At 38.0% G+C, this 27354-nt stretch overlaps 1 protein-coding gene across 2 annotated transcripts; it reads left to right on the forward strand.

The window, feature by feature from the left end:
- The first annotated feature begins 3240 nt into the window (after positions 1-3240).
- SH2D1A (SH2 domain containing 1A) lies at positions 3241-26023 on the forward strand. Of its 2 annotated transcripts, XM_055563227.1 has the most exons (5): positions 3241-3511; positions 17123-17186; positions 21827-21971; positions 23306-23362; positions 25182-26023. In XM_055563227.1, the coding sequence occupies exons 1-4, from the start codon at positions 3375-3377 to the stop codon at positions 23344-23346; spliced, it is 387 nt and encodes a 128-aa protein (XP_055419202.1). In that variant the 5' UTR covers positions 3241-3374; the 3' UTR covers positions 23347-23362; positions 25182-26023. The 2 variants fall into 2 exon arrangements, with proteins under 2 accessions (XP_055419202.1, XP_055419201.1); XM_055563226.1 differs by lacking the exon at positions 25182-26023 and having other exon boundaries at positions 23306-24847.
- Positions 26024-27354: the final 1331 nt, after the last annotated feature.

Consider the following 27354-nt stretch of genomic DNA (forward strand, 5'->3'; position numbering starts at 1 on the left):
GTTTGCTTAAACTGTGAAGTTCTCTTCCTTTTCCTCATGATTTTCATTTCTTAGTTTATTTAAAAACAACAAGAATGAAAATGTTTTCTCTGTTGGGTGAGACCTGAGGAAACAACTCTTGCTTCTTGCACTTAAATGAGTTCAGTCCATCTCTCCTCTGGCTCTCTCTAAAGGATGCTTGGCTTTTGTTTAAAGCCCAGCATGTTAAAGTTGGAAGTAGCCTTAGGGGTCATCTGGTTCAACAACCGTTTAACAGGTGGAGAAAATGAGGCTCAGAGAGAGGAAGTGATTTAGTAGCAAAATATGGAGTGCAATCAGACTCTCATAATTGCTGGATTAGTCTTTCCAATTCATCTTCCTATTTTAAAAGTGGGCCAAAAAAAAAAAAAAAAAAAAAAAAAAGGTGGACCAGAGGCATGTAGGATCAAATTTGTGTGTGTGTGTATTTTTTCCTCTTATTTTCTTGAGAGCACTAATTTCACTCTCTAAAACAAATACATTTAGCATCTAATATGTTTCAGACACTGAAGATACAGTGGTGACCAAGGCACACAGAATCCTGCCATCATGGACCCTATGTTCTAGTGCAGGAGGCAGACAATGAACAATCAGATAATTCTGCTTCTAATGGGATTATATTTGTATTAGAGGGCCCAGTCTTCTTTCGTTTTTCTCTATTGGTGCCCTGCAAGTTCTCTTGCTTTCCCCTTGTGTTTTTCACCCTTTCCTCTCTTGTGGGTCTGGTGAGAGAGAAGAGAGCCATTACAATTCCTCTTTCTTTACACTTCAAGCTCAGTGTGAAATTTTGAATTTGCTCAAATCAGGTTTAGTACCCGTGTAGCACTAGAGTGAAGATGTCAGTATTTTTCATCAGCACTGCAGTAGTGGGCTGGCTCGGCTGTCAGCTTGCTTGTGAGATGACAATGAGGGACTGGATGTGCGAGTTGTACTATTACCTTATAATTTATCTGTTCCTTTTTAATACAGTTTTAGTTGTGCTGAACCCCATCGTACCTGGCTGCTTTGACAGGTGTGCTATTTTAGCAACATAGGACAAAACAGAGAACGAAAAGAAGAATGCATGCTACACTTTTGCTGTCAGCTCGAGGTTGCAACGTTCCTAAATTTGCGAATGATTTGTTCAGGGTTGTTCAGAGACAAAAAAGCTTAGGTTTTGTTTTTGCCTATGTGACACTGCATGTTCTCACAGTTCATCTCGTAGGTGGGCTGCTGTTCATGGGGAGTGAGTGAGGGGATCCCTTCCCTATCTTCTGCTTTCATCTTTGAAATTCCACCATTGTGATGGATTTGTCCACTCAAAATATAAAGAGTTCAGGGTGGACTAACTTCTCAAATCCTTAACACTGGTGTATGCGTTTACTTATCAGATCAATTTCTTCCCTGACCCAAAGCATGAAAAAGGGTGACAGATGGAGTCGGCCATAGCAAGTGAAGTAGGAAGATAATGAGACAATCTTGGTTCGGTTCCTCAAAGCCATCCCCCAGTCTGCTGTTTTATTTTTTTTATTCTTGGTGTGGCAAGTGAATGTAGAAGGCTTATGTTTACAGTTTATCTTCCAAAGTTGTTAGATTCTAAGGCTGAACATGCATCAATCAAGGAGAGTTACTATGAGCTGCCATTTAAATGGTAGAGGGTTGTTTTCAACTCTAGTGGATGGCAAATATCTGGCTTTTGGCGTAAGGCAGCTCTGCAACATCTGATCCATTGGTAGGACTAGTGAGGATTTAAAAACTGTTCTCCCTATTGGGGTCCCAGATGGGCCAGGCTCTCAAGAAACTAGGTGTGACATTGTTGAAGAGACACAACAGACAACATAATTTCAGCTACTTAAATTTCAATTTTAAAAAGTATTTTACAGGGACTTCCCTGGTGGTCCAGTGGTTTAAGATTTCACCTTCCGATGTAGGGGGTGTGGGTTTGATGAAGACCCCCTGGAGGAGAGCATGGCAACCTTCTCCACTGTTCTTGCCTGGAGAATCCCATGGACAGAAGAGCCTGGTGGGCTACAGTCCACAGGGTTGCAAAGAATTGAACACAACTGAAGCGACTTAGCTTACATGCATGGGGAGCTAAGATCCCAGATGCTTTGCAGCCAAAAAACCAAAGCATAAAACAGAAGCAATATTATAAAAAATTCCATAAAGACTAAAAATGTCTACATCAAAAACAATCTAAAAAGAAAGAGAAAAGTATTTTACACACTCAAAATAAAAAATGTATAAGAGCGTTCAGCTTCAAACATTAAACAAGCTCTCGTTCTAGTGAAAAATGAGGAAGTTTGGGTGAAATATTCCTTAACAGCACATCTTGAAATACAAGAGAGAAGGAAATAAAGGTTGAAGGGTTCTAAAAAATTTGATAGTTTAGCATCAATTGAACAAAAACCATATTCTGTATTAACTACAGACGATAAAAGATACAACACAGTTATCAACACTCACAATGGACTTAAAACAAGTTTGATGTCCCAAATGCTAAAAGGTAGGCCCTGCATGTCAAAAGGCACAGACAAGTCCGCATAAAGGCAAAGCACCAATGAAATGATTTATTCTCATCGAAAGCCCATCAAATAGATACATCTGGAACATCTTTGGACACAGACTGATTTTTGTACCTCAACCAGCACTTTGGGATCTTGGACAAGAAGGCTGGAAATGTTTGATTTGTTCAGGATCAAGACTGCTGGAGATGATTAGGAGGAATCAAAGAGAAGGGGGAGGGCTTGGGTAGGTGAGGCAGCGGATCCCAAGTGCGCTGTTCACTTCCTGCCTGATTCCCTAGGAGCCTCCCGCCTGTGCTCAGTGGGGATCACCCACTGACAATACTGATGACTTCTGTGTTTTGGCCTCAGAGCTTTTGGGCCTTTCCTTCTCTGTCAGTATGTTTCTGCCCCACATGAAGATCAACACAGCTCGCCTGTCTCATTAACCCCTTTGGGAACTATTTAAGCTAAGTCAGGGTGGCCTTCCTGGGAAAACTGCAAGGACAGAAACATTACCAGGCATTCGTGTCTGCGTGCATTTGGGAGCACAGGCCATATCCTGCAAGGACCTTCTTCCAATAGTCCTCCCCTCTCTGTCGTCCATCCACCCCAACCCTGCGTGGCGGGGGCGGAGCAGAGAGGGGAGGGGGGAATCGAACCCTAGGGCAGTAGCCAAGCTGCTAAACTGCTGACCTGGTTTTCACTGAAGTGCGAGAAGGAGGCTGTGAGGCAGGTAGACAACATCCTGTTGTTGGGGCGCTCCTTTCTCTTTTTTGAACATCTGGCTGAACAGGGAGGCAGGTGGCTGAGTCGTGTCTGGTTGCGGCAGCGGCAGCAACAACGGCCTTTCCCTGCTACTGTCCCCTGGCCATGGACGCGGTGGCTGTGTATCACGGCAAGATCAGCCGGGAGACGGGGGAGAAGCTCCTGCTCGCCACGGGCCTGGACGGCAGCTATCTGCTGAGGGACAGCGAGAGTGTCCCGGGCGTGTACTGTCTGTGTGTGCTGTGAGTACATGACGGGGACCTGGAGCCCCCACTGCCCGCCGCTCGGCTCACGTCCCTCACTGGGGATGTCTCGCCTGGGCTTCCTGCTCTTCAGAGGGTCCTCTCCAGCGCCTTTGTGGGCGGCTGTAGGAACGCTCTTTGCAGTGGAGGAAAAGGAGCCTAGAATATACCTTTGCTGCCAAAAGGACTCAGGCTCCTGGCTTCAGGTTGGACCTGTGGTAGAGGCTAGCAAGGTGGAGGCCTGGGCTGAGGGAATGGCCAAATTTAGCGCTGCCAGCTCCTCAGAGGAGAGGCCTCTCTCTTCAGCTCTCTGGCAATGGCTTTGGAGGTATCTTCCCAAAGGAAGATTTCAAATTCAAGAGAGGAAAAAGACTAAGAAACGGAATCCTTTAAGACAGCAATACCAGTTAGGTCAGGATGCCGGAGAGAGGGACGTTTCTGAATAAAACCACCTCTCTGGATTTGCTTAATTAGCTCTCTTTACAGGAGTTGGAGGGGGGTGGGGTTGGGTTTCAGAAATAGGGCCTTTCCGTGATAAGCGCTAGGAGAGACAATAGTCGTAAAGGACATGGAGGGAAAACACCCTGGTATGATTCAGCTTTGCCCTTTACCTAAGCATCTCTTGGTCTAAAGCCCCATTTTGAATCAGATGCACCTTCATCTTTGCTCCAGGGCTCCAGGGTCAGGCAGAGCTGAGACCTAATCTTGTGCTAGTCTGATGCTGGCTTTGGCAAGTTAACCTCGCAGTCCCTCAGTTTTCTTGTCCAAAAAATGTAATATTACTACCTGCCTCATAGGACTGAGCATTAAATGCTGTAATGCACATAGAAAATTTAGCACTGGACCTGATACATACTAAGTGTTCAGTAAAAGTAAGCTGTTGTTGTTATTATTATTTTTTCACTCTCAGTACTTTTTATTATAATATATATATTATATATATAATATATATATTTCAGTCAATATCTTTAAGTACTCACGGGGCGTTTCTAAGGAAGTCCCTAGCTCAATCACTCTTTGTTAACAGGGTAAAAACACTCATGAAAGCAGCAGCCCTGTACAGTAGCTTCTAGACAGAAACAAAATGAGGGAACATGCTTGGTTGTAATTTTGGTGTCTGATGATACATGGCAAGATTTTGAAGTTCCTTCTGGGTCATTGATGAGAGATTGTATTGAGCCTGGTGTTAGAGGATTTTCATTGTTTATTGTATTTTTTTTAAATGGGCAAGGCATATTTGTGGCAACTCTCAGGCCATGCTAAATACGTTTGTTATAAAAGCTTCAAGGGAAATATGTGCAAGCTAGTGAATCCCTTGGGCTCAGATTTTAGGTTTTCCTTATATTATTGTTTTTCCAAAGTGAAAACTGGGGTAGGTCAGTGAAAGCCAACTCGTATTCCTAGGTTCTTTTCTTATCAATAGAAGGTGGAGGAGTGAGTGGACTGGTGAGAGGAGCTTCTTTAGGAAAGCTCACCAAAGGAGGTAATGGGACCCTCAACCTAGAGGTAAAAATTAAGGTACAAAAAGCCTGGGAAGGGAAGGAAGAGCCGGGGACAAGTGTGTGGCACGATGTTCCTAAGACTTCAGATGCACTGGCCTCTTTGTTGTTTCTCGAGCTTGCCAAGCTGCTCCTTGCTTAGGATCTTCACACTTAACTGCTCCTTCTCCCTCTTCTTTTAGAGAGGACTTCCTTGACTAGCCTCTAAAATAAGTACCTTCTCCCTGTCCCAGTTATAATCTGTCACTTTATTTTTCTTCTGGGAGCTTTCAGCTGTCTGACGTTTGCTTGTCTACTTTTGTCTTGCTGGGCTCTCCTGCTAGAATGTAATCTCTCTAGGGCAGAGACACCATCTCCCGCACCAGGAACACAGCCTGGCGTGCAACAGGTATCATGAGGCATGCAATAGGCACTCAATAAATGTTTTTGAATTAATGAATGGACTGTCAAGACAAATTCTTTATGGCAGTAGGTTTTTGGGCTGATATCAGGAGGCCAGGCTGTGGCCTCTGGGACGTCACTCAACTTCTGTAGGTCTTGGTTTTCATATTTGTAAAACAAGAATAGTAACGTGTGCTCTATCTTCTGCAGAAGATTATAGTTGGTAAAAGATGCAAGAGAGAAGGATAATCTTAGCCTATTACTCGTATAGGCCAGGACCATGTAAGGAATTAACTTAGGCAGATGGGAAATTCTCAGATTAAGTTTTTTGCCCAAAGTGAATCTTGCCTAAATGCAGTTTTTATGACTCTAGGTTCTCCATGCAAACCTTTTTATGAAGTAGCGGAAAATAGTTGGCAAATTGGGAGTCCCCCTAACATACCTTTCAGTGGGCATACTGGGCCTCCAAGTCCTAGAGGGTAATGGCCAGACTGCTGCAGAGGGAAGACACAATGATACATTGCCTTTTATGACAGTTTCTCAGCTTTTTTTTTGAGCCAAGGATCCCTCCTGATAAACGTAAACATTTCATTTCCTCTTTTTTAGTACTACACTGTAGTAACAAAATCAAATTTATTTTGAAACAAACCATATACTCATTTTAAACCAAAACACGTATAATTATGATATACACTAGAAATAACAATGTCAATGGTGTCATATATAAATGAACAACAAAGTATAGCTACCAAACATGCATTTATTGCAGTGTTCACGCAAAATAGTTTCTCATTCTGTCTTTTGTTTATTTTCATTGTCCAAGAAGATTTGGTTGAGCTTTAGTTTCTGTACTTTTATTGCAGAAATAACACATTGCATGTGGTAAGGTGGCTTAGTTGCTCAGTTGTGTCCGACTCTTTGTGGCCACCCTCTGTAGCCCGCCAGGCTCCTCTGTCCATGGAATTTTCCAGGCAAGAATATTGGAGTGGGTAACCATTCCCTTCTCCAGAGGATCTTCCTGACCCAGGGATCGAACCTGGGTCTTCTGCACCACAGGCGGATTCTTTACTGTCGGAGCCACCAGGGAAGCTGAGCTGTACTTTATACTATACTTTCTCACTAGATTTGCTCCTTTCCCCAGTTCTGAACCCCTGATCATGGCCTTTTCCTCTGTTCATTTTGGAAAACTGAATGTCAAAAGGTATTAAAGAGATCTTCCATTGATAGGATTGCTCATCTTCATTTAAAGCAAGAAGTTTTTCTTCCAATTATTTTCAATACATAAATCCAGATTTTGGTATAATAAGTCTATTAAAAATAATTCCTAAACACCTATTCACATTATAGAAATTTTTTAAGATGTAGATAATAGAAATGAGAGAAAATCATCTATAGTTTTATAACTTAAAGACAATTATTGTTGAAAATTAAGTGCTTTTTCTTCTATATTTTAATAAAACAAATTGCTTTATAAACGCATGTGCTCTTCTAATACTGTATTCCGCTGTATTTTCCACTTAACTTGAAAAAGGCACGTTTGTATATAATGTTCTTACAAGTGATTTTAAAACATTATTTTTAATAGTTTCATGGTAGTCCAACCAACCCAACTATGTTTTCCTTAACCAGTCATCTATTTTTAGATATATGAATCATTCCATTCTTTTTTGCTGTTATGAAGTTTGTCATGATTCATATTTCAATCCCTAAAGATTTCCTCGTATTTACACTTAACTTCCTTATAACAAATTTCAAGATGCGTTATTTTTAGATCCGAAAACATGAATAGTTTAAGATTCTTGATGTACACATGATCACCAAATATTTTTTCCCAAGTGGTTATCCCAGTTTATATATATGCTTACCAGTACTGCATGAAAGTGTCTGTCTCACTGCATGCTCCCTAGAAATGAGTATTCTTGTTAAAACAATTCTTGAAATTTGATGTCTCATTCTTTATTTCATATTTCTTTAACTAGTGATCAAGTATCTATATGGTTGGTAAACTGTTGTATTTCCTTGCTCATGAATTGACTCTTTGGTGTGTATTTTGCCCATTTAACCATTTGGATCTTACTATTTTTCTGAATACAGTATGAGTTTTTATATTCTAATCCTTGATCTGATGTATGTTTTCTCAGTTTGGTGTTTGCCATCACTTTTCTTTGACACACAAAAATTAACATTTTTAATAAAGTCCATCGTTCATTTTCCTTGTGTTTGATTTCTCCCTTTGCTTCCCAACGTAGAAAGTTCTTTGACTTGCAGAGATATCCTATAACTTCACTTCAATTTTTGCTTTAAATTTATGATTTGGTTAGTTTATGTTTAACTCTTTAATTCCATTTGGAGTTTTATTTTGATGTGGAGAAAGGATCTAATTGATTTTGTTTCAAAATAGCGAATGATTTATAAATAGAACTTCCATTCCTGATTGATTTATTAACCTAGTTTATCATGTTAAATTCTTACATATAACAGTTACTATTTTGCAGTTATCTATTTGGATCAATTGGTTTATTCTTGTAATACTAGCTCTGTAGTATGATAATATTTGAATATATTAAAAATTATTTGCTATTCTTATTTGTTGGTTCTTCAAGATGAAATCTAGAATAATTTTGTTAAATTAAAAAAAAATCCCACTGAGGTTATGTTAAACTCATTCATAAGTTAAGGAGGGATTGTCATCTTTAAAGAATTTAGTTTTTCCATCCAAAAACCTGATCTGTCTCTCCATTTATTAATTTTTTCATTTATATTCATCAATAGAGTTTTATAGCTTTCTTCCTATTGGTCTTGCATATTTTTTTAGGTTTATTTCTAGTTACTGTGAGCATGCATGTATGTGTCTATTTTTTTATTTCTATCATAAATGGAAAATTTTCCCACCATATTTTCTTCTGCAACAGAAAATCTGCTGATTTTATGTATTTTTTTTGTATTTATCCAGTATACTAAATGTTCATATCCATGCAAATAGTTTAAATTCAATTTAATTTTATTCTTTTTGGTTTTCAAGGTATATCAAGTTTCTTTTCACTAACATACATTTGAGCCCTTGCATTTCTGTTTCACCCTCAATATAGACAACCATTGGGAAAGTCCTAAATGCCCACTGGGATAGTTTGATGGTAATAAAAGAAAAAACCAATTTAAAATATTTAAAATAATTAGTTCAAATAAATAGTTTATTTCTGTACATCTTTCTGTACATATCTGAATTTGCTACTTTTATCTGATGAAAAATTGGGAAGAAGAAATGTTATTATATTTTTTATATATAATAAATATATATATAAAGGGACACATAATGAAGTCATTTGACATATGTGTCTTTAGATAAAAGGATAATTATCTTTTTGTCCTTTAAGATTTAAAGGATGACTGGGAATAAAGTGCCTGTCAAACAACTGAACTGGAGAAATGGGGGAAGTAACAGTGACAAAAGAAAACTCCAGCTTATCAGTTGTATTTAAGGGGAACAGAAGAATGAGAAATTATAAAACTTAATGAGTTAGTTTTTGAATACAATTGGCTATGTGTGTTGGTGCCACATTTATCTTCATGATAATTTAGGCCACTAGAATTATTTTGGATTATCTGAGCACAGTCCATTAACGGCATAGGATTAAATTTGCAATACACAGACCACCAAAAGGACAATTCACAAGCCAATAAATCAAGTGCTGACTCTGGTTGACAATGTAAAATTAAGGTGTAAGATTAGTCTAAAGATGTCATTAGCTTAAAGCAAAAGGGAAGCCTAGGTTGACTCTTTGGGGCTCTCCCCATCTGGTCTCTATGCTTTAGCCTCTTCCTTTGCTCTTTCTTTCCAGTCATAAGGCCAAGCAGACTCCTTCCCTTTTTGAGAAGTATGCTTTTTTAAAGATTCTTTTTTATGTGGACCACTTTAAAAGTCTTTATTGAATTTGTTACAGTACGGCTTCTGTTTTATGTTTTGTATTTTTGGCCATGAGGCTTGTGGGATCTTAGCTCCTCTACCAGGGATTGAACCCTCACCCCCTGCACTGGAAGGAGAAGTCTTAACCACTGGACCGCCAGGCAAGTCCTGGCGTTAGGATTCACCTAAAGATCAGTTTGTTCAGTCCCTCTGATGTAAGAGGGAGACAGCATGGAAAAATGGTTAAGAGCCCATGTCTTACAGTCAAACCCTCTGGGTGTGCGTCCCAACTGTGGCCCTTACCTGGCTATTTTACCTTGAGCAAGTTACTTAAATTATCCATGGCTCAGGTTTCCTATCTGTGGAAAGGGGAACGGTGATAATAAAACTAGTCACCTCATGGAGTTGTTATGAGAATTCTTGCATGAGTTAACATTTACAAAGTTAATATGTAGTAGGTGTTCTTTAATATAAATAAAAAATCTATAAATAATTGTGAGACAAAGTTAGACCATTGTATGAGTACATAAATAAAATGTTCTGTGGCACTTCAAGGGAAGAAGAGATTATATTCATTGTCATGACTCATTGAAGTTGGTTTTACAGAGTTTTACCATCACACTTGAAGCTGAATGACTTTTGATGGTTCTGAAAATTCAAATTCACTCTGAAAGAAAGAAGATTGGGGCATACGAAACTGGAAAACCTCTTGAATCAGAGAACACTCTCAGTAATGATGGCTTTGCATAGGATACCATTCCTCTGGGTATAAAAGCTCTGAAATAGTTGTTAAAAAATCTGTCACATTATAATTATGCCTTGAATTTTGCCCATAACATTTGTTTGTATAGACATAGGCAGCCTGGGCACTAGCTTGCTTTATTTGTGGTGTCATGAAGTCAGGTGTAGCTAAACTTTTTCTTTTGTGTAGCCCTTGAAGTGGTATAAAGAAGGAATTGATGTGGTTTCATCAATTTTAAAGCAAGATCTGTCCCCAATGCTGACCTTTTGAGAGAATAAGAAATAAGTCGGGTTGCTTTCTTCTTGTCTGTTGCTAACCAGAACATTTTTAAAGAATTGGGGACAGCTTTTGAAAAGATAAAGGCACATTTTAATATTAGAATCAACACATGCTTTGTAGTCATTGAAATGCAAAATATTTGTTTTTTTAAGAAATTAATTTTTCAAGAAAATTAGTCAATGGCAACAGCAACAAAATTGCTTTATACCAATTATTAATTTTCTAGATTTTTTTTCTCATGATAAATTTAAAATTCCAGGCTTATCAACAAGTGTGACTAACAGTTTGATGGAGGAAGGAAGTTAAAATTACAGTATATTCGGGGCTTCCCTGGCTGTCCAGTGGTTAAGACTCTATGCTCCCAATGAAGGGGGCACAGGTTTGATCCCTGGTTGGGGAGCTAAGATCCCACATGTATCACAGCTTGCCCCCCACCAAAGATTACACTACTACATTCTTGGTTTGTCTATATTAATAGGGAGTCAGAGGAAAAATAATCCTAAAGAGATGTCAGTCAGTTCAGTTCAGTCACTCAGTCATGTCCGACTGTTTGCGACCCCATGAACTGTAGCACACCAGGCTTCCCTGTCCATCACCAACTCCTGGAGCCTGCTCAAACTCATGTCCATTGAGTCGGTGATGCCATCCAACCATCTCATTCTCTGTCGTCCCCCTCTCCTCCTGCTTTCAATCTTTCCCAGCATCAGGTTCTTTTCCAATGAGTTAGTTCTTTGCATCAGGTGGCCAAAGTATTGGAATTTCAGTTTTTTAAAATGAACAATATTTTTCTAATTTGTAGTTTGTTTAGGTTAGATTTTTAAAGCTTCAAATTGCAATTTCACTTCTGTTTATTTAAAAAAATGTTATTAGTCAGTTGTATAACATTATAAGGAAAATTAACAGACCTCCTTGGTGGTCCACTAGTTAAGACTCCCATTGCACGGAGTATAGGTTTGATCCCTGGTTAGGGAACTAAGAGCCTGAATGCCATGGCATGGCCAAAAAAGAAAAAAAGGAAAATTAATATACAAAGATGTATTTATGTTAATTTAAATTTACATTTATATACATACAAGGATAGTTTTGAACAGTAATTAGAGTGGCATCTCTCTCTCCTTGTGTCCACTTTTTTCACATGCTATCATTTTATATTGACATGGTCCATGTGCTTAAATTTTTTTTAAAAAGTATAGCTCTTTAATATCTTTGAACTTTGGTTTAGTTTTGAACCATTCTTTCTGCTGCCATTTCTTTATTTGGAGTTATATTCCTTAGGTTAATTCCATTTTTTCACTATTAAAATAGAACTCGTATAAAAATCTTGGTCAAATTGCTTTTTCCATTTCATTCCTTAGAGCGGATGAAGATAAGGAAGGTCATTAGGCCAAAAATATGCAGTTTTATAGCCCTTGTTATAACTTGCCAATTTATTCCCTAAAACAGTGATTTTTCAGTGGATGGGGAAAGAGCATGTGTAGTTTGGAAAAGAGATAATCCATATTTTAGTTTAATTTTATATTATAAGATTACTATTTCGTAATACAAGCTACAGAAAACAAAACTGAAATTTTGTTGGGGAAGAAAGAGTAAGAAGTTTAGAAACACTGTTCTATGAAGACTGAAACCCTTGAAAAAGCTTCAGCTTATATTTAAATAAAATTTCATTCTGAAAACATAGACTGACTATACGGGTGGCGGCACAGATGCGCCCAGGTTGAGTGAAAGAAGCCAATGAGGTGTGAGCATTTTCCATGCATTTTTAATCAATCCTTCTGTAACTTCAATGTGCCTACAAATCATCTGGAAACCTTGTTAAAAGTTCAGATTCTGACTCAGCAATTCCGGAGTGGGCACGAGAGTCTACATGTCTAGCAAGGTCCCAGGGGATGCTCTGCTAATACCCTGGGAATAGAATTTGAATTGCACTGTTTTAAATCTCTTCCATCAGTGATGAGAGTATATCCACGAGAGTTGGCTACAGGAGATCTTTGGACAATTACTCCAGCAACTTGGAAGTGGAAGAGATGAAATGCTGGCTTGTTTGAGTGGGGAGACAATTTTGCTCATTCAGAAATCGAAGGAGCTGGGGCGTAGGAGACTGTTAAAGTTGGATGGGTTGATCACAAGGAGTTTTATGTGCCACTAACATCAGGTTGTTCAAGACTGAAGAGGTAAGGACTTTTGAAGTGGTACTCAGGTTCCTGCTTCTTAACTGAAAGTGCGATAAGATCAGATTCGTTAGGAAACAATTTTCAAAACAGACTCATTTATTTTGACTAAATGAAGCTGAATGATAGTAGAGAGATAGATTCATTGTATCTTTTAGAAACCCATTGTTTGAGAACGTAGAAAACCAGTTGCCTATGATTTTGCTTGCATCGTTGCTGAGATTTTAAATAATTAACTTCCAGAACACCTTTAATGATACTGAATTATTGCCATTAATCGCTTTCCATAGGGAAAATAAAACTAAATAAAGGCCTATGCTACTTCCCTGCTCCTACCTCCATTTTCCTTTTTTTTTTTTTCTTTTTCTGGTGGCATGTGGGATCTTAGTTCCCCAACCAGGGATTGAATCCAGGCCCCTGCAGTGAAAGCACTAAGTCCTAGTCACTGGACTGCCAGGGAATTCCCTGCTGTGTAACTTTAAGAAAACCACTTAAAGCTTTATGTTTGGAGTTCTCATAGTGAAAAATGGAAATCGAAGTGCTTGACTTGTTCCCTGTAGAGTACTTACTGAAATCAGTGGATTTTGAGGTACATTTCAATTGCTTAAAAAAGCAAAAGGCTTTACAATGTAATGTTTTATATTTATTTAGCATATTATATGTGCTAAATAGTATATGCATATATCAAGCTATTTTATATATGATGTAAATATTCTGGCATATCTTTATAACAAAAATGAAACATTTCCTGTAATCGCAGCAGCAAATTAAATTGACCCTTTTTTGGATTTCACAAATCGAATGAACCTGACTAAAGTGTTTTAGACCTAATTTTTTTTATCCTTTAGGTAATAGTACTCTTGGATATTGATTAAAAATACAGTAATTTAATTCACATATTTAAAGACTTTTAGTTCTTTAAGGGATTAATGGTAAGTGAGGTCAATTAGTCAAGGGTGACCCTGTTTGAGATACTTTAGATTCTTTACGTTCTTTTAGATTTAAACACATTTACTTTTACCAGAGTTTAACACGTATTCTAATCAAAGATATATTTTGACCCAAACTTGTGCCAAAGAATAGCAATCAGAAAATGTCTGAAATAAAACTGTGAATATTCAGATTCATAATTTGAAATGATTCAGCATAAAGTTTACTGTACTTTTCTAGGAAGCAAAGGTTTGTGAGGCAAATTAAATAGCAGTACCTTACATACTGGGGCTTCCCTGATAGCTCAGATGATAAAGAATCCGCCTGCAATGCGTAAGACCCAGGTTTGATCCCTGGGTTGGGAAGATCCCCTGGAGAAGGGAATGGCTACCCACTGCAGTATTCTTGCCTGGAGAATCCCATGGACAGAGGGGCCTGGCGGGCTACAGTTCATGGGTTGCAAAGAGTCAGACGTGACTGAGTGATTAAGCATGCACGCATGTACCATATATGCTAAAATATAATAAATAATCTATATCCATTACAGGGTGGGAATCAAAAGCCAGAGCTCTACAGTCAAAGAGCTCTGATTTAAAGCCCACCTTTGGTGCTTGATTTGTAGTGTGGCTTTGGTTACTTAACTTTTCAAAGTTTCAGTTTCCTCATCTATAAAATCAATTTCACAATATAAAGCTCATAGGATTACTGTTGGGCCCAAAACAGATAATGCATGTGCTGTGGGCTGGATTGTGTTCTTGTCAAACTCCTATGTTGAAGTTCTAACTCCCAGTGTGGATGTACTTGGAGATAGGGCCTTTGGGAGGCAATTTAGGTTAAATGAGATCGTAAGGGTGCGGCTCTAATCCAATAGTGTCTTGGCCTTATGAGAAGAGAGACAGCACCCTTTCTCAATGAATGCACACAAAGAAAAGGTCATGTGAGAGCACAGCAAGAAGGTGGTTGTCCAGCAGGCCAGAAAAAAGGACTTGGAATGAAACCTATGTTGCTGGCACCTTGATCTTGTACTTCCAGCCTCCAAAACTATGAGAAAGTAAATTTCTTTTGTTTAAGCCACCCATAGACTGTGGCATAACATAGATTTTGTTATGACAGCCCAAGCAGACTAGTATAGATTTGGGTACTGAGAAGTCTAGTGGTGTTGTAACAAAAACCTAAAAATGTGGAAGTGGCTTTGGAGCTGGATCATGGGTAGACACTAGAGAAGTTTGGAGATGCATGCTAGAAAAAAGCTACATTGCTGTGAACACAGTGTTGGTAGAATGATGGATGTTAAAGGTCATTCTGGTGAGGTCTCAGGTGAAAATGAGAAATGTGTTTTTAGAAGCTAAAGGAAAAGCCATCCTGATTATAAATGGCAAAGATCTTGGCTGAACTGTGTTCTAATATTTTGTGGAAGGTAGAACCTGAAAATTGGATATTTAGCTGTGGAGATCTCTAAGCAAGGTGTTGAAAGAATACCTTGGTTCCTCGTGACTACTTATGATAAAATGCAAAAGGAGAAAGATGAAGCAAAAAAGGAGTTGTTAAGCAAAAAGAAACCAGAATTGAAAGATTTGGAAAATTCTCAGCCCACTCATATGGCAAAAAATGAGGAAGCTTGGTCTGGAGAGAACACCAAGGGAATGGCTGGACAATTGCTTCTTAAGTAGATTACCCACGATGTTAACTAGTCATCTCAGCAGAAGCTGGGAATAGCGTTTGAACCAAAGCATCAGCGACACAGTCCGTTTGGACCAAAGGGAACATGATAGGGCAGCAGAGCAATTTGGCTGCAAAAATGCTTTATCTTTCAAGAAAATGGAAAGATGATCTTGAAAGCGTTTCAGAGATCATCAGGGCTGCCACTCCTACCACAGCACCAGAGTGCATAAGCCTAGGAGGGCAAGGTCACTTTCACCTAAATTTCAAAGGCAGGATCGGTGCCCAGCAGAGCCAGGTGGGCAGGGCTGCTGCTGCAGAGCCACGGGGGTGACAGTGCCACCCAGTGGGGCTGGAGGGTAGAGCGTCAATTCAAAAAGGATTATTCTTGAGCATTAAGATCTAATGGAATTTACCTTATGAAATTTTGCACATTTGGGGGACCTGTCACCCCTTTTCTCCTGATATCTCCTTCTTGGAATGAGAATATCTGTCCTATACTTGCCTTGCTGTAATTTGGAAGCATGTGACTTGTCTGGTTTCACAGGTTCACAGCTGGAGAAGAATTTTGACTCAGGAGCAGTCATACCTCATTAGATGATATTTAGATGAGACTTTGGGCTTTATTTAGACTGTAGAGTTTATGCTGGAATGTATTGAAGACTTTTGAGGCTGTTGGGATGGAATGAATGTATTTTACATGAGAGAAGGTGTGAATCTGGGGGTGCCAGTGTTGGAGCACTATGAACTGAATTATGTCCCCCTCCCCTCAAATTCATATGTTGAAGCTTAATCCCCAAAGTGGCTATGTTTGAAAATAGGCCTTTAGGATGTAATTAAGGTTAAATGAGGTTGTAAGGGTGAGGCCCCAACCCAATAGGATTGGTGGCCTTTTAAGAAGAGAGATGTCTTTCTACACACACACACACACACACACACACACACACACACACACACGGAAAAGGTCATGTGAGCACACAGCAAGAAGGTGGCTGCCTACAAGGCAAGATAAGAGGCCTCAGAATAAAACCTATGTAGCTGGCACCTTGATCTTGGATTTCTAGCCTCCAGGACTGTGCAAAAATACATTTCTTTTGTTTAAGCCACACAGACTATGGTATTTTGCTATATCTGTCTGAGCAAACTAATACAGCATGTAAAACTCTTGGCATGTAGTAGAAATCAACTATACAGATATATAATATGCATACATACTGAATAATTGGGGAAAATATTTACGCCATCTAAAAGGACAAGCTGATTTCAAGTACTTTGGCAGGACTCCTTCAAATTATTATTAGTACTATATTATAAATTTACATAATAATAGTAACATCATAGGGATATAGCACATTTATTATATTTATAATTAATATTATTACTGTTAACTTAAGTAGGCATCATAGTACCTTAGCCCAGTGAAATGTTTTCACCTTAAGGCTCAATATGTACTTAAAAAGTAATATAACTAGACTTTGTTGAATCTATGTAATAATTTGTCATTGTGTGCGTGTTCCATCATGCCCGACTCTTTGCGACCCCAGGGACTGCAGCCCACCAGGCTCCTCTGTCCATGGAATTTTCCAGTCAAGAATATCGGAGTGGATTGCCATTTCCTACTTCAAGGGATCTTCCTGACTCAGGGGTCGAACCCACATCTCTTGCGTCTCCTGCATTGGGAGGTGGATTCTTTACCAACTGTGACACCTAGGCTGGCTTAATAATTTGTAATTTATACCAATTACAATAGGTCTCTAGTTTCTTTCTGTCCCAGCAGTCTCTCAACTTGACAAATCCTTAGGAGTGTGAATGCCCTCATTAAAAAAAAAAAAAAAAGTAAAGATAAAGAAGGCTTACTGAAAACTGTGACTAGCTAGATATGATGTGTGAGCAAGTTAGATTCCCCAGGCTTTTATTTCTATGAATGACTTGGTGCCATATATGTGTATCCCAGTATATGTATATTTATATGTAATAGTTAAAGCTCAAATTTAGAACACCCATTGTTCTTTTGGAATTTTTCAGTAATGAAAGTTTATTCTTTCACAGGTATCAAGGTTACATTTATACATACCGAGTGTCCCAGACAGAAACAGGTTCTTGGAGTGCTGAGGTATAGCTCTTTTATTTATTTTTGCTTCTGGGGGTATTGGGGAGCTGTTTGACTTTTCAATTGCTTTCATAAAAGAGCTGTCAAATCCTACATTCCCCAAATATTCCTCCAAATCAAATCACTAATGCTCTAATCCAAAATTGTTCATGGATCATTTAAAAAAATTTTTTGGTCCCAGTTCTGTTCAGCCACTGTTGTATTGAGTGTCTGACTTTGGAGGAAAGATAACAAAGCTAAAGGATTGTGTTAAAGTTTTAGTACCTAAGTGAAATTTTAGAAAGTCTATCAAAAATATATAAAAGAATCAAATCTACAATTATTTACTAAATAATACTAACACAAGTGGTTCTGTGGGGGAATCAAACAACATGACTCCTGTTTTCTAAGAGCTTATAAGACCCTTGAGGTGATACCAAATGAATTCAACAGCAATGTGAGAGCCTGGTGTTTGCTGTCAAGGTGGATCTGGGTTGCACGTCTTGTCCACCCTCACCCCTTTTCTGAGAGGTCTCTGACCTTGGGTAGGTTACTTTTCTTTGAACGAGTTTCTTCATCTGTAAAATAAGGCTAAAAATAGTTGCTTACTCATAGTATTCATTTTGAAGATTAAATGAGATAATGCGTGTAAGGAAAGCTCTTAGCCACAGGCCTAACTAGCAAAGCCCTCAACAATGGGAATTCACCCAAGTTGCTGAACAGTGTGATTATATACAGTTAAGTGTTACACATTATCTATCATAAAAGTTTGAAGAATATAGGATTTTCCAAGTATTAGGGTAATCAAGGCTGCTCTACTTTGGTGACAGGACTCCCTGCTGAGCCATATGAAAGGACAAGGATAGGTAAGAAGGAGAGAGAGGGAATATTATAGTAGCTTTCGAGCTATGCTCTTCAAAATCCTAAGGTCCTTCCATCTAGTGCCTTGGAGTTGCCCAGGGGGTTTTAGGAGGAGAGGAGGATGTGCGGGTATGCTTTGGGTCCCCAATTTGTCTTTAATCTGAGCAGCTCTTTATTTTGCTTAGCAAGTGGGGCTCTGAGAAAGATTTCATTAGAAAAATGGATTCTGATGGCTTTGAAAAATTTGAAAGTCACTGTGCCATTGCAAGAAATGCCTATAGAGTGGATCTCTTTCTACCTACCAGGATAGTATATTACCCTGCTGTCAAAATAGAGGTCTCTGCAATGGAAACTTCTGACTTCAAATGATTTCTGACTCTTATATAAAAACAGTCTGTCTTTATAATGAAAGCACTTCATCATGAGCTGTTTGAAAATGTAAATGCTAATATCAACCTCTATTAATAACACATTCTATGCATTTAAGAAACTCTAAAGACTAGGCTTAAAAAAATTAAAATAGCTCTAAACCTTTAAAGATGCATCAGTAAACTAGAAAGCACAAACTGCACACTACAAATGTTTTGAACTACTGAGATAAATTAGGGCAAGTTTTCAAACACGTTGTTGCTTTATATCAGGATAATTAATGCCATGATACTAATTAGAGGAAAAGCAGTACTATCTCTAATCAAAACTGTTTATACCTGTTTATTTAAAAAAATTCTCTGCATCACTGCAGAGATGATTGAATAGGAAATGAAATTTCATTTATTATGAGGAATAGTAGCATTTGATACGTACATATATATGTGTATATAATTTGACCAGAAATAGCCCTTCTCCCTAGAGAAGTAGCCTTCCGCTTCTGAAGAATATTCTGTATGAAAAGGATCTTAAATTAGTAGGGTTTAGCTAACCTTTTGTTTTAATTCATTTTCTTCCATTTCAAGTACAACATCACACGCAGAGTGTTACATGTGTGTGATCATGTTAGGAAAGAAAAGGCTTATTGAACACAAATGCTCTCTCGTTCTGTTGTCTGGTCTGACCCGTTTATCTAATAATATTGTAATTATCTGCACCAAGAGAGCAGAAGATTGGCATGTTTTCTCCAAAAGGAAAACAGTTTAAAAAAAAAAACTCTCGATTTATTTTTGAAATGCATTGCATTTTTCCCTATCTACTAAATTTGCCTTCTTAGTTACGTTTTTCTTAAGGTGAATATTAAACTAGTGTGTATTCTCAGATCTTATATCACCTGACTAGAAGAAATTTCTCTAGAGCATATTGAAGACCAGCTGTGATCCAAAACATGTTTCCATGGATAACAGAGATGACAGTATGGCAAATGTGCAAATTTGAACAATAGCTGAGTTCAGTGACAGGATGGGAGATGTCAGTGGTACAATTCTTGTGGTAAATGTATTTTCAAAATTGGGTAAATAACAGATATTTATATTGCTTTTTGGAACAATGCTTTAGTTTGCTACCCTGCAGGAAAAATCTTGACAGTAGCACTTCATCTTCTGTGCAAGGATTGTGCTAGAAATTGAGGTATGTCTGCGATTTGTTTCAAAGAGAGGAGTAAAATTGAACCCCGGATCCACTCAATTATGAAAGACAAATATGATGTGAATTTCTCATTTTAGATAGAATTTTAGGTTGTATTGTTGCCAAGTGTATTAATTTATCTCATGTGACTCAGGCTAAAATTTAGCCAAATTGTTAATTCAGAGAATTCTACAGACAGTCACCCATCGTTTATTAATATGTACATTGTCTGTGGTACATTATAAGAAATGTACTAACACCCCTCTGCTGACTTCAGTGCTTTGGGGGTTTTCTGGATGTTTGATCATCAGTAGATCAGTAGACGTTAAATAATTTCACTTACTGACCTAAGCAAAACTTATAAATGTGGTCACTTATCTGCCAGTGCAACATTACACGCCAAATTTCAATTGCTTTTTACATCCTGTGCTATTATTCCTCTCTGTTAGCGTGGATAATCAAGGTTAACTACATATAAATCCCCATAAAAAAGATGCTTCTGTTGAGAAATGGTTTTACAAGCCACAAGAACAGGTGAAAAAATGTGTGGTTTGAAATCTTTCCATACCGGGGGAGTGCATAGTTTCTCTTCTGGTCTGTGACTCTAACCTCACTAGAACCTGTTTGGTCTAGTCCTAATCTGAGAGGAAAGGCACTGGGTCCTGGGATCCAGGGCCAATTCTGCCTCTGGCTATCTGTGTGACTTGGGCAAGCTGAATTATCTCCTTGTATTTTCATTTTCTTATCTGTCAAATGGGAGTAACCAAATCATCCAAGAACAGCCAGTCTGTCAAATAGTGGGGGCAAGAGATGGCAAAGGGCTTTGAAAATGAAAAAGTACTCTAAGGAAGATACAAGAAGGTTATTTTGTGCCTACAGCTTGCCTTTGCCATTTGGAGAGTCTATCCTGAAGCCAAGGAACTCTAGGACTTCTGTAAGAGTCCAGGGAAGTTTGGACTCCTGTAAGAATGGCCATATTCTTTTGGATGAGGGTTCAATAGAATTCTGGAAAGGTGTTTTGACCATAAGGGTGGAGCTGAATGAGAGAGTATTGTACGTCTACTGAGTAGCTGTGTGGGCCTCTGAGTGGACACTTATTTAAAACTATCAATAAAGAGAACTTTTTCAGTGTTTTAAACAAAAACTACCCCGATGTAGGAAATGACCAAGAGTTACAGTGGATAGTGTGTTATCTTCAGCATTTAGTCTAGTTGACAGAAGTCTGTCTGCCAGCCTTCCTGTTTTCTCATTAAATGCTAACAAATGAACAGCTTCCACCTCAAAAATTTTCCAGATGGAAGAGCTGAAAAACAGCTTTCTAAAAAAAAAAAAAAAAAAACTGGTCATTGTTCAATCGCTTATAGCAATATTATTTTATTTTATGTAAAATGACAGTTTTGAGCTGATGCCTAAAGCTTGACTCATAAGCTTTTGCAGGAAATTGTTGTTGATTTCAAGTAGTGTCTTTACAAGATAATTGATGTCAGGAAAGGAGTACATTTTAATAGTCACCTGCAAATAATGATCCCTTCAAAACCAACCAGATAAATAAATAAAGGTGACCTCAGAGAGTCTTTCATTTTCATGTCATAGACAAAACCTTGTCAAGTGAAGTGGTGATGGAGAGAACAATTTGGGGGAGGATAGGGAAGTTTCCCAAGCAGGAAAAAATTGAATGTGAAGGATGAGGCAGGACAGATTGTGGAGTCAGAGTATGAGGACTAGCCAGCCCTGCATTTAAAATGCAATTTTAAATTTCCTGTGTAGCATTTTATATTGTGGAATGATGACAGGGAAAATGGGTGCTTGTTTTGTTTGCTTTTAAAATTTTTCTTGGTTCTTTAGGCTTTTTATTAATGACCTGTAGGATCTGTGTTTTTTTTCCCCCTGTTTAATTTCATCCTCTTCGTTGGTGAATTCATTGTGGGTAATGGCCTGTATACCCTTAGAGGTTTGGGATGTATGAAGGGTAGCAGGTAGGAAGGGCAGGGTGATGAGCAGGGGCTTGTACAAACTAATACCACCCTCGGGAGAACTGAAATGACAGCTCATTAGCTCCTCTTGCAGGGCAGTTCAGCCAACCAAAGTGAGCTCTTTTAGAATGTTGTTTTTCCAGCTTCCTTCTGTTTTCAAATATTTGAATAAATTACACAAATGTTACCTCTCTCAGCATCCCTTACACATTTTGTAGGCCCTTTTTGTAGAATTACGAGGTAGATGAATAATCTGCTTGACCTTTTATTTTCCAGACAGCACCGGGTGTACATAAAAGATTTTTCCGGAAAATAAAAAATCTCATTTCAGCATTTCAGAAGCCAGATCAAGGTATTGTAATACCTTTGCAGTATCCAGTTGAGAAGAAGCCTTCAGCTAGAAGTACACAAGGTGCTACAGGTATGGTTTACTGTCCTTCTTTGATAGGCTTTGGAAGCTCAGGGCTATGAGTCGACCCTAGTCATAAACATACAGTTCTGTAAGAAAAATACAAACAAGGAGATCAAACCAGTCAATCCTAAAGGAAATCAACCCCGAATATTCATTGGAAGTACTGATGCTGAAGCTCCAGTACTTTGTCCACCTGTTGTGAAGAGTTGACTCATTGGAAAAGACCCCGATGCTGGAAAAGATTGAGGGCAGCAAGAGAAGAGGGCAACAGAGGATGAGGTGGTTGGATGGCATCACTGACTCAAAGGACATGAGTTTGAGCAAACTCTGAGAGATAGTGTAGGACAGGAAAGCCTGGCGTGCTGCAGTCCATGGGGTCACAAAGAGTCGGATGAGACTGAGCGACTGAACAACAGCAAAGAAAAATGCAACGAGAAAGTAGATGGAGCCGACACCCCAACTGAGGGGAGGCTGTTCCTATGCTATTGGATTTCCACATGCTATACTATAAACTTTTAATAAAACTTTGTGGAAATATAAAAAATACTATGAGCCCACAACATTTTCATCACTCTTTTCCTGTCTTGTTTTCCCAAGCCTGTTTTGTGGCTCCATAAGTACCATTTCACTTCACGAATTCAGACACAAATCATTTGAAATAAGGACAATCCCAAGAACATCTGGGTTTGTTCTTTACCTTTGCTTAGCAGATAGTGTTCTCCCTTCAAGGGTGGAAAGGCTAATGTTAGGTTGGTCCACGCGATCCTGATTTCTGGATTTGTGACGCTTGAATTAATAAAATTTTACTGTAGCAAAGGAAAGGAGGTTAGTCGACTTTATTATTCCTCTAGTGCAAATTGTTAAATCTCTTGAGCAAAGCCGTTTTAATGGATATGTCAAGCTAATGACCGAACACTAGCCAATGTCCTCAGCTGTCAGATTTGTGATAGCTGACATCTATTGAAAGGGGTTAATCATTTGTCTGAAGTAAGAGGATACGTGTTGATTGAAACAATAAATATTTATGATAAAATGAAATGAGTTGTTATTTCCGTTTTTGACAGGACCCAAGCTCAGGCATAAACTGACAATTAGACTCAAGTGGTGAATTAAATTGAGTAGTTAGCTTTTTGAATAGAAATGTAAATAGAACTCCAATTTACAAATTGGCTCAGTATTCTACTCTCTGTAACAGTTTTAAATACTAGTTGCTTGAGCTAGATCATGGGATTTTATCTTTGTGAACTTTATGAAGTGGGAAATTTTATAAGTTTGAGTTAACTTGTAATTTTAATAGCTTGTAAATTTATCTTTCCTTGATTTTTGTTATTGTTTTTCTTTAGGAAGAAGAGACGATCCTGATGTTTTCCTGAAAACACCATGAAGAAAAAACACACCTTGTACTTTATTTTCAATAATTTAAATATATGCTAAGTCTTATATATAATAGACAATACAGTTCAGTGAGCTACAAATGTATTTCTAAAACCATCATAGCCCTGTAATGGAAACATCTAGCATGATGTTAAAGCTGAAATGGACTTTTCGGATAATGAGGAGCTTTGAAATGAGGATTGGGGAAAAATAATTCCACAGATTATTTTCAGTTATTATATTTACAAATGGGAAACGATTTAAAAAATAATGATACTTTATAAAAGATTAATGTCATTTCTTGCCAAATATAAATAAAAATAATCCTCAGTTTTTCTCAAAAGCACCATTTTTAGTGAAATATTATTTGATAGCTACTGATTTGAAAATGTCTTGCTTGATTATATGGCAGGAAGCTGGTTCGTGTCCTTCATCTTTGTCATGTGTGGTTCTACATTAGGTATTCTGCTCTCCACTAGCTATGATGTTGTAGGCTCTTTGGGGATTTTTGAAGCTATGCCCTGTGTGTTGAAAACAAGTGCTAGATAAACAGTGAAGAATTTCTCTTTAATTCTGAAAGCAACCTTCTTGCCTAGTCTTACCTAGTGTTCTGATGTTAGACAGTAAAATCCACAGACCAGTCTGGAGTTTAAAAATCTTATAGTTTAAAATACGCTCTAAATGTTTATTATATTTGATGCTATAGAATTGAAATTATATTACAAATCCAATGAAGTGGGCTTTACTTTTTTTCATTTACCTCTACTGCAGTAGTTGCCACTCCATGTAAAACCTCATTTTGAAAGGGAGCTTTAGCAGTTGTGGCTCATTGGCCGTGGCTAGTGAGCAGCTGAGTTACAAGCCGTCTTCTATGAGGTGGCCAGACAAGACGATCAGAAGTTTACAGGTGACATTAATTTTTAACAATTCCAAGTGATTGCAACCTAAGTGAGAGCCAAGATTTTACACAGTGATGGCTACTGGTATTTTCTTCTCACATTTATATTTTCACGACTCTTGCAATTCGATTATATGTCAAGTTGCTTTAGGGCTCAGAGAATTCATTCACTCAGCAAACACAATAGGTACCCGCACGGAGAAGTGAGAACACCTGGCCTCCATGGTCAGGCAGCCCCTTGCCTAGTTGGACAAGAAAACAGTCAATAAAAGATAATAAAGAAAGTAACAATAAAAACCAAGAAAGTAACAATAGAAGTTGATAAGTACATGTTAAGTGAGGGTCCAATGTGTAGGTGGATCTGTCTTTTTTCTAAATGTTCTACTTCATTTATAGTTATAAAATATTGGATATTCCCTGTGTTTTACAATATATCCTTGTAGCGTATTTTATACAGAATAGTTTGTACCTCAATTCCTTACGCCTTTATTTCCCCTCCCCCTCCCTCTTGTCATTGGTAATGACTAGTTTGTTTTCTATATCTGTTTGCTTTTTTAATTTTTAAATTCACTAATTTGTTGTATTTTTTAGATTCTACATATGTGATCCCATATGGTATTTGTCTTTCTCTGACTTGTTGCACTTAGCATAATACCCTTTAAGTCTACCCATGTTGCTGCAAATAACAACATTTCCTTCTCTTATATGCCTGAGTAGTATTCCATTGTATATATACTACATCTTCTTTATCCATTAATCTGTTGATGGACAGGTTGCTTCCATAGCTTGGCAATTATAAATAATGCTGCTCTGAACATTGGGGTGCACATATCCCTCGAATTAGTGTTTTTGTTTGGATATATACTCCAAAGTGGAATTGCTGGATCATATGGTAGCTCTATTTTTAGTTTTTTTTTTTGAGAAACCTCCATATTGTTTTTTCACAGTTCAGTTCAGTTGCTCAGTCATGTCCGACTCTTTCCGACCCCATGAATCGCAGCACGCCAGGCCTCCCTGTCCATCACCAACTCCCGGAGTTCACTGAGACTCACGTCCATCGAGTCGGTGATGCCATCCAGCCATCTCATCCTCTGTCATCCCCTTTTCCTCCTGCCTGCAATCCCTCCCAGCATCAGAGTCTTTTCCAGTGAGTCAACTCTTCGCATGAGGTGGCCAAAGTACTGGAGTTTCAGCTTTAGCATCCAAAGAACACCCAGGGACTCCACCAATTTGCATTCTCACCAACAGTGTATGAGGGTTCCCTAGGTAGAGCTGTCTCTAAAGGCAGAATGCGTTAGTCCAAATATTTCAGCCTATAGTCCATAGGAAAAAGCAAAGTTTCTGTGTAAACTAGTGACTTGGAATTCTGTGTTCTTCATGTGAGGTGGTGAGCTTGGTTAATAATTAGCGACCTGCTGAGACACAAAGCTACTCTCTCTGTTGGCAAGGTCTGATTTCTGAGCATTTAACCTGGATGCTATGGGATTGCAAATGTGGAATATGGCCACAATGATGTATTTGTGTGCCAGTTACCATTTCTAGAAGTAAAAGCATCACTTTAATTTGTAAAGGAATTAAGAAAGCTGACTTTCAATATAAAATGCATATGTTTAAGTACTTTTTAAATATTTGTAGCTTGGGTTTAAATTTTAATAGGTGCAATTAATTTTTACCCTAACTTGTTCATTCTGGAATAATCCTAAAAGTATGAATTGTTTGCATGTTCCTTTACCAGAGTCTTTTTTGAAAAAACTTTTTTTTTGAATCATCTATGGTTTATCCTATTATAATAAAGTATTTGAAAGCTTTATTTTCCTAATTTGTCTTAAAATATTCCTTTCAAAAATATTCAAAGATAGGTGTTATTGATATACTAAATAAAGCATTGATGAAGTTCATCTTTTCTTATTGGACTAATTCACTAAAAAAGGTAAGTGCGTTTCTGATTTTGCTACTGTCAAATTTTACAGTTGATGTGACTACCCACTGTCTTCTTTTGCTGGCCTTTTATTCATCGTTTTTTTTTTTTTTTTTTTTTCACTTTTTCTTTCCTGGCATGAACATCCTTGCTATTTCCCAGTATATAATGGCTTGCACCTTTACAGAAAGGTCATATTCTTGCCATATCTAAAATATTGCCATGCTAACATATACCTATAATATGCTGAGTACAGGCAGAAAAATGCACATATATTTCTACATGTACACCTTTCTTCAGGGGAAAAAAAAGTGTGTCAGCAAGCCCACGAGGAACATGACAGCTTATCAAATCCTTGTTCATTTCCTCTGAAATTTGTTCTTAAGGTCAGTAGGAAGACAAGCTTAGATAATTGTCCATTTGGCTGTTGCAGGCAGGGAAACTTTGTGGTAGTACATAGGGAGAATATGCCTACAGGGGATATTAACTCTGATTAACTCTTCTGGTATAACTCGAGGGCTGGGTTTAAGATATTATTTGTGGTAGAATGGATAGAGAATTTAAAATGTGAGAACCAGCTTTAAAATCTGTTAAGAATGTTTAGATGTCAGATTATGTTTTATTTGATTCACTTTATTGAGTTCAGAATCCAAAGTCTATTAATAATAAAACTCAGATTTGCCCTTGAGCATTTCAAGGTTATAAGATGCCTAGTCTTCCTGTTAGTGGGCTATAAATTCAACTTTGTTGGCTATGTTTGCCCTTGCAAACATAATGGGGCACCATAATTTTGCAGTTTGCACTCGGGGTGAAGTTAAACTGCCCAATTTGGACACTTTCATAATTTGGGCTCATTGGCCCAACTTGTAGTAAAAGGCTGGAATTTCAGCAGTAGGTCATTTGCTTTTTAAATGAATATTTTTATGTGGAAAGAATATAACAAACCTGATCGACTGGAGAGAGCCCATCAAAGTAACAAATGAGACTTGAATTTGCTTTTCAGCTTTGTCACTGATTATGCCAGTGATGTACAGTAAGTCAGTCTGTTGCTAGTATCGCATTTGCCAAATAGGAATAAATAAATAAAATAAATTCACAATAGTGATATTACCAAATGTTTAAATAGCATTGATATTCAAAGATCTCTGAAAGTGAGGGTGACTAGGGAAGAAACATGGAGAAATCCCTTATTTCCTTTATAA

This window comes from Bubalus kerabau, chromosome X, assembly GCF_029407905.1.
Source record: "Bubalus kerabau isolate K-KA32 ecotype Philippines breed swamp buffalo chromosome X, PCC_UOA_SB_1v2, whole genome shotgun sequence".
Classification (NCBI taxonomy): domain Eukaryota; kingdom Metazoa; phylum Chordata; class Mammalia; order Artiodactyla; family Bovidae; genus Bubalus; species Bubalus kerabau.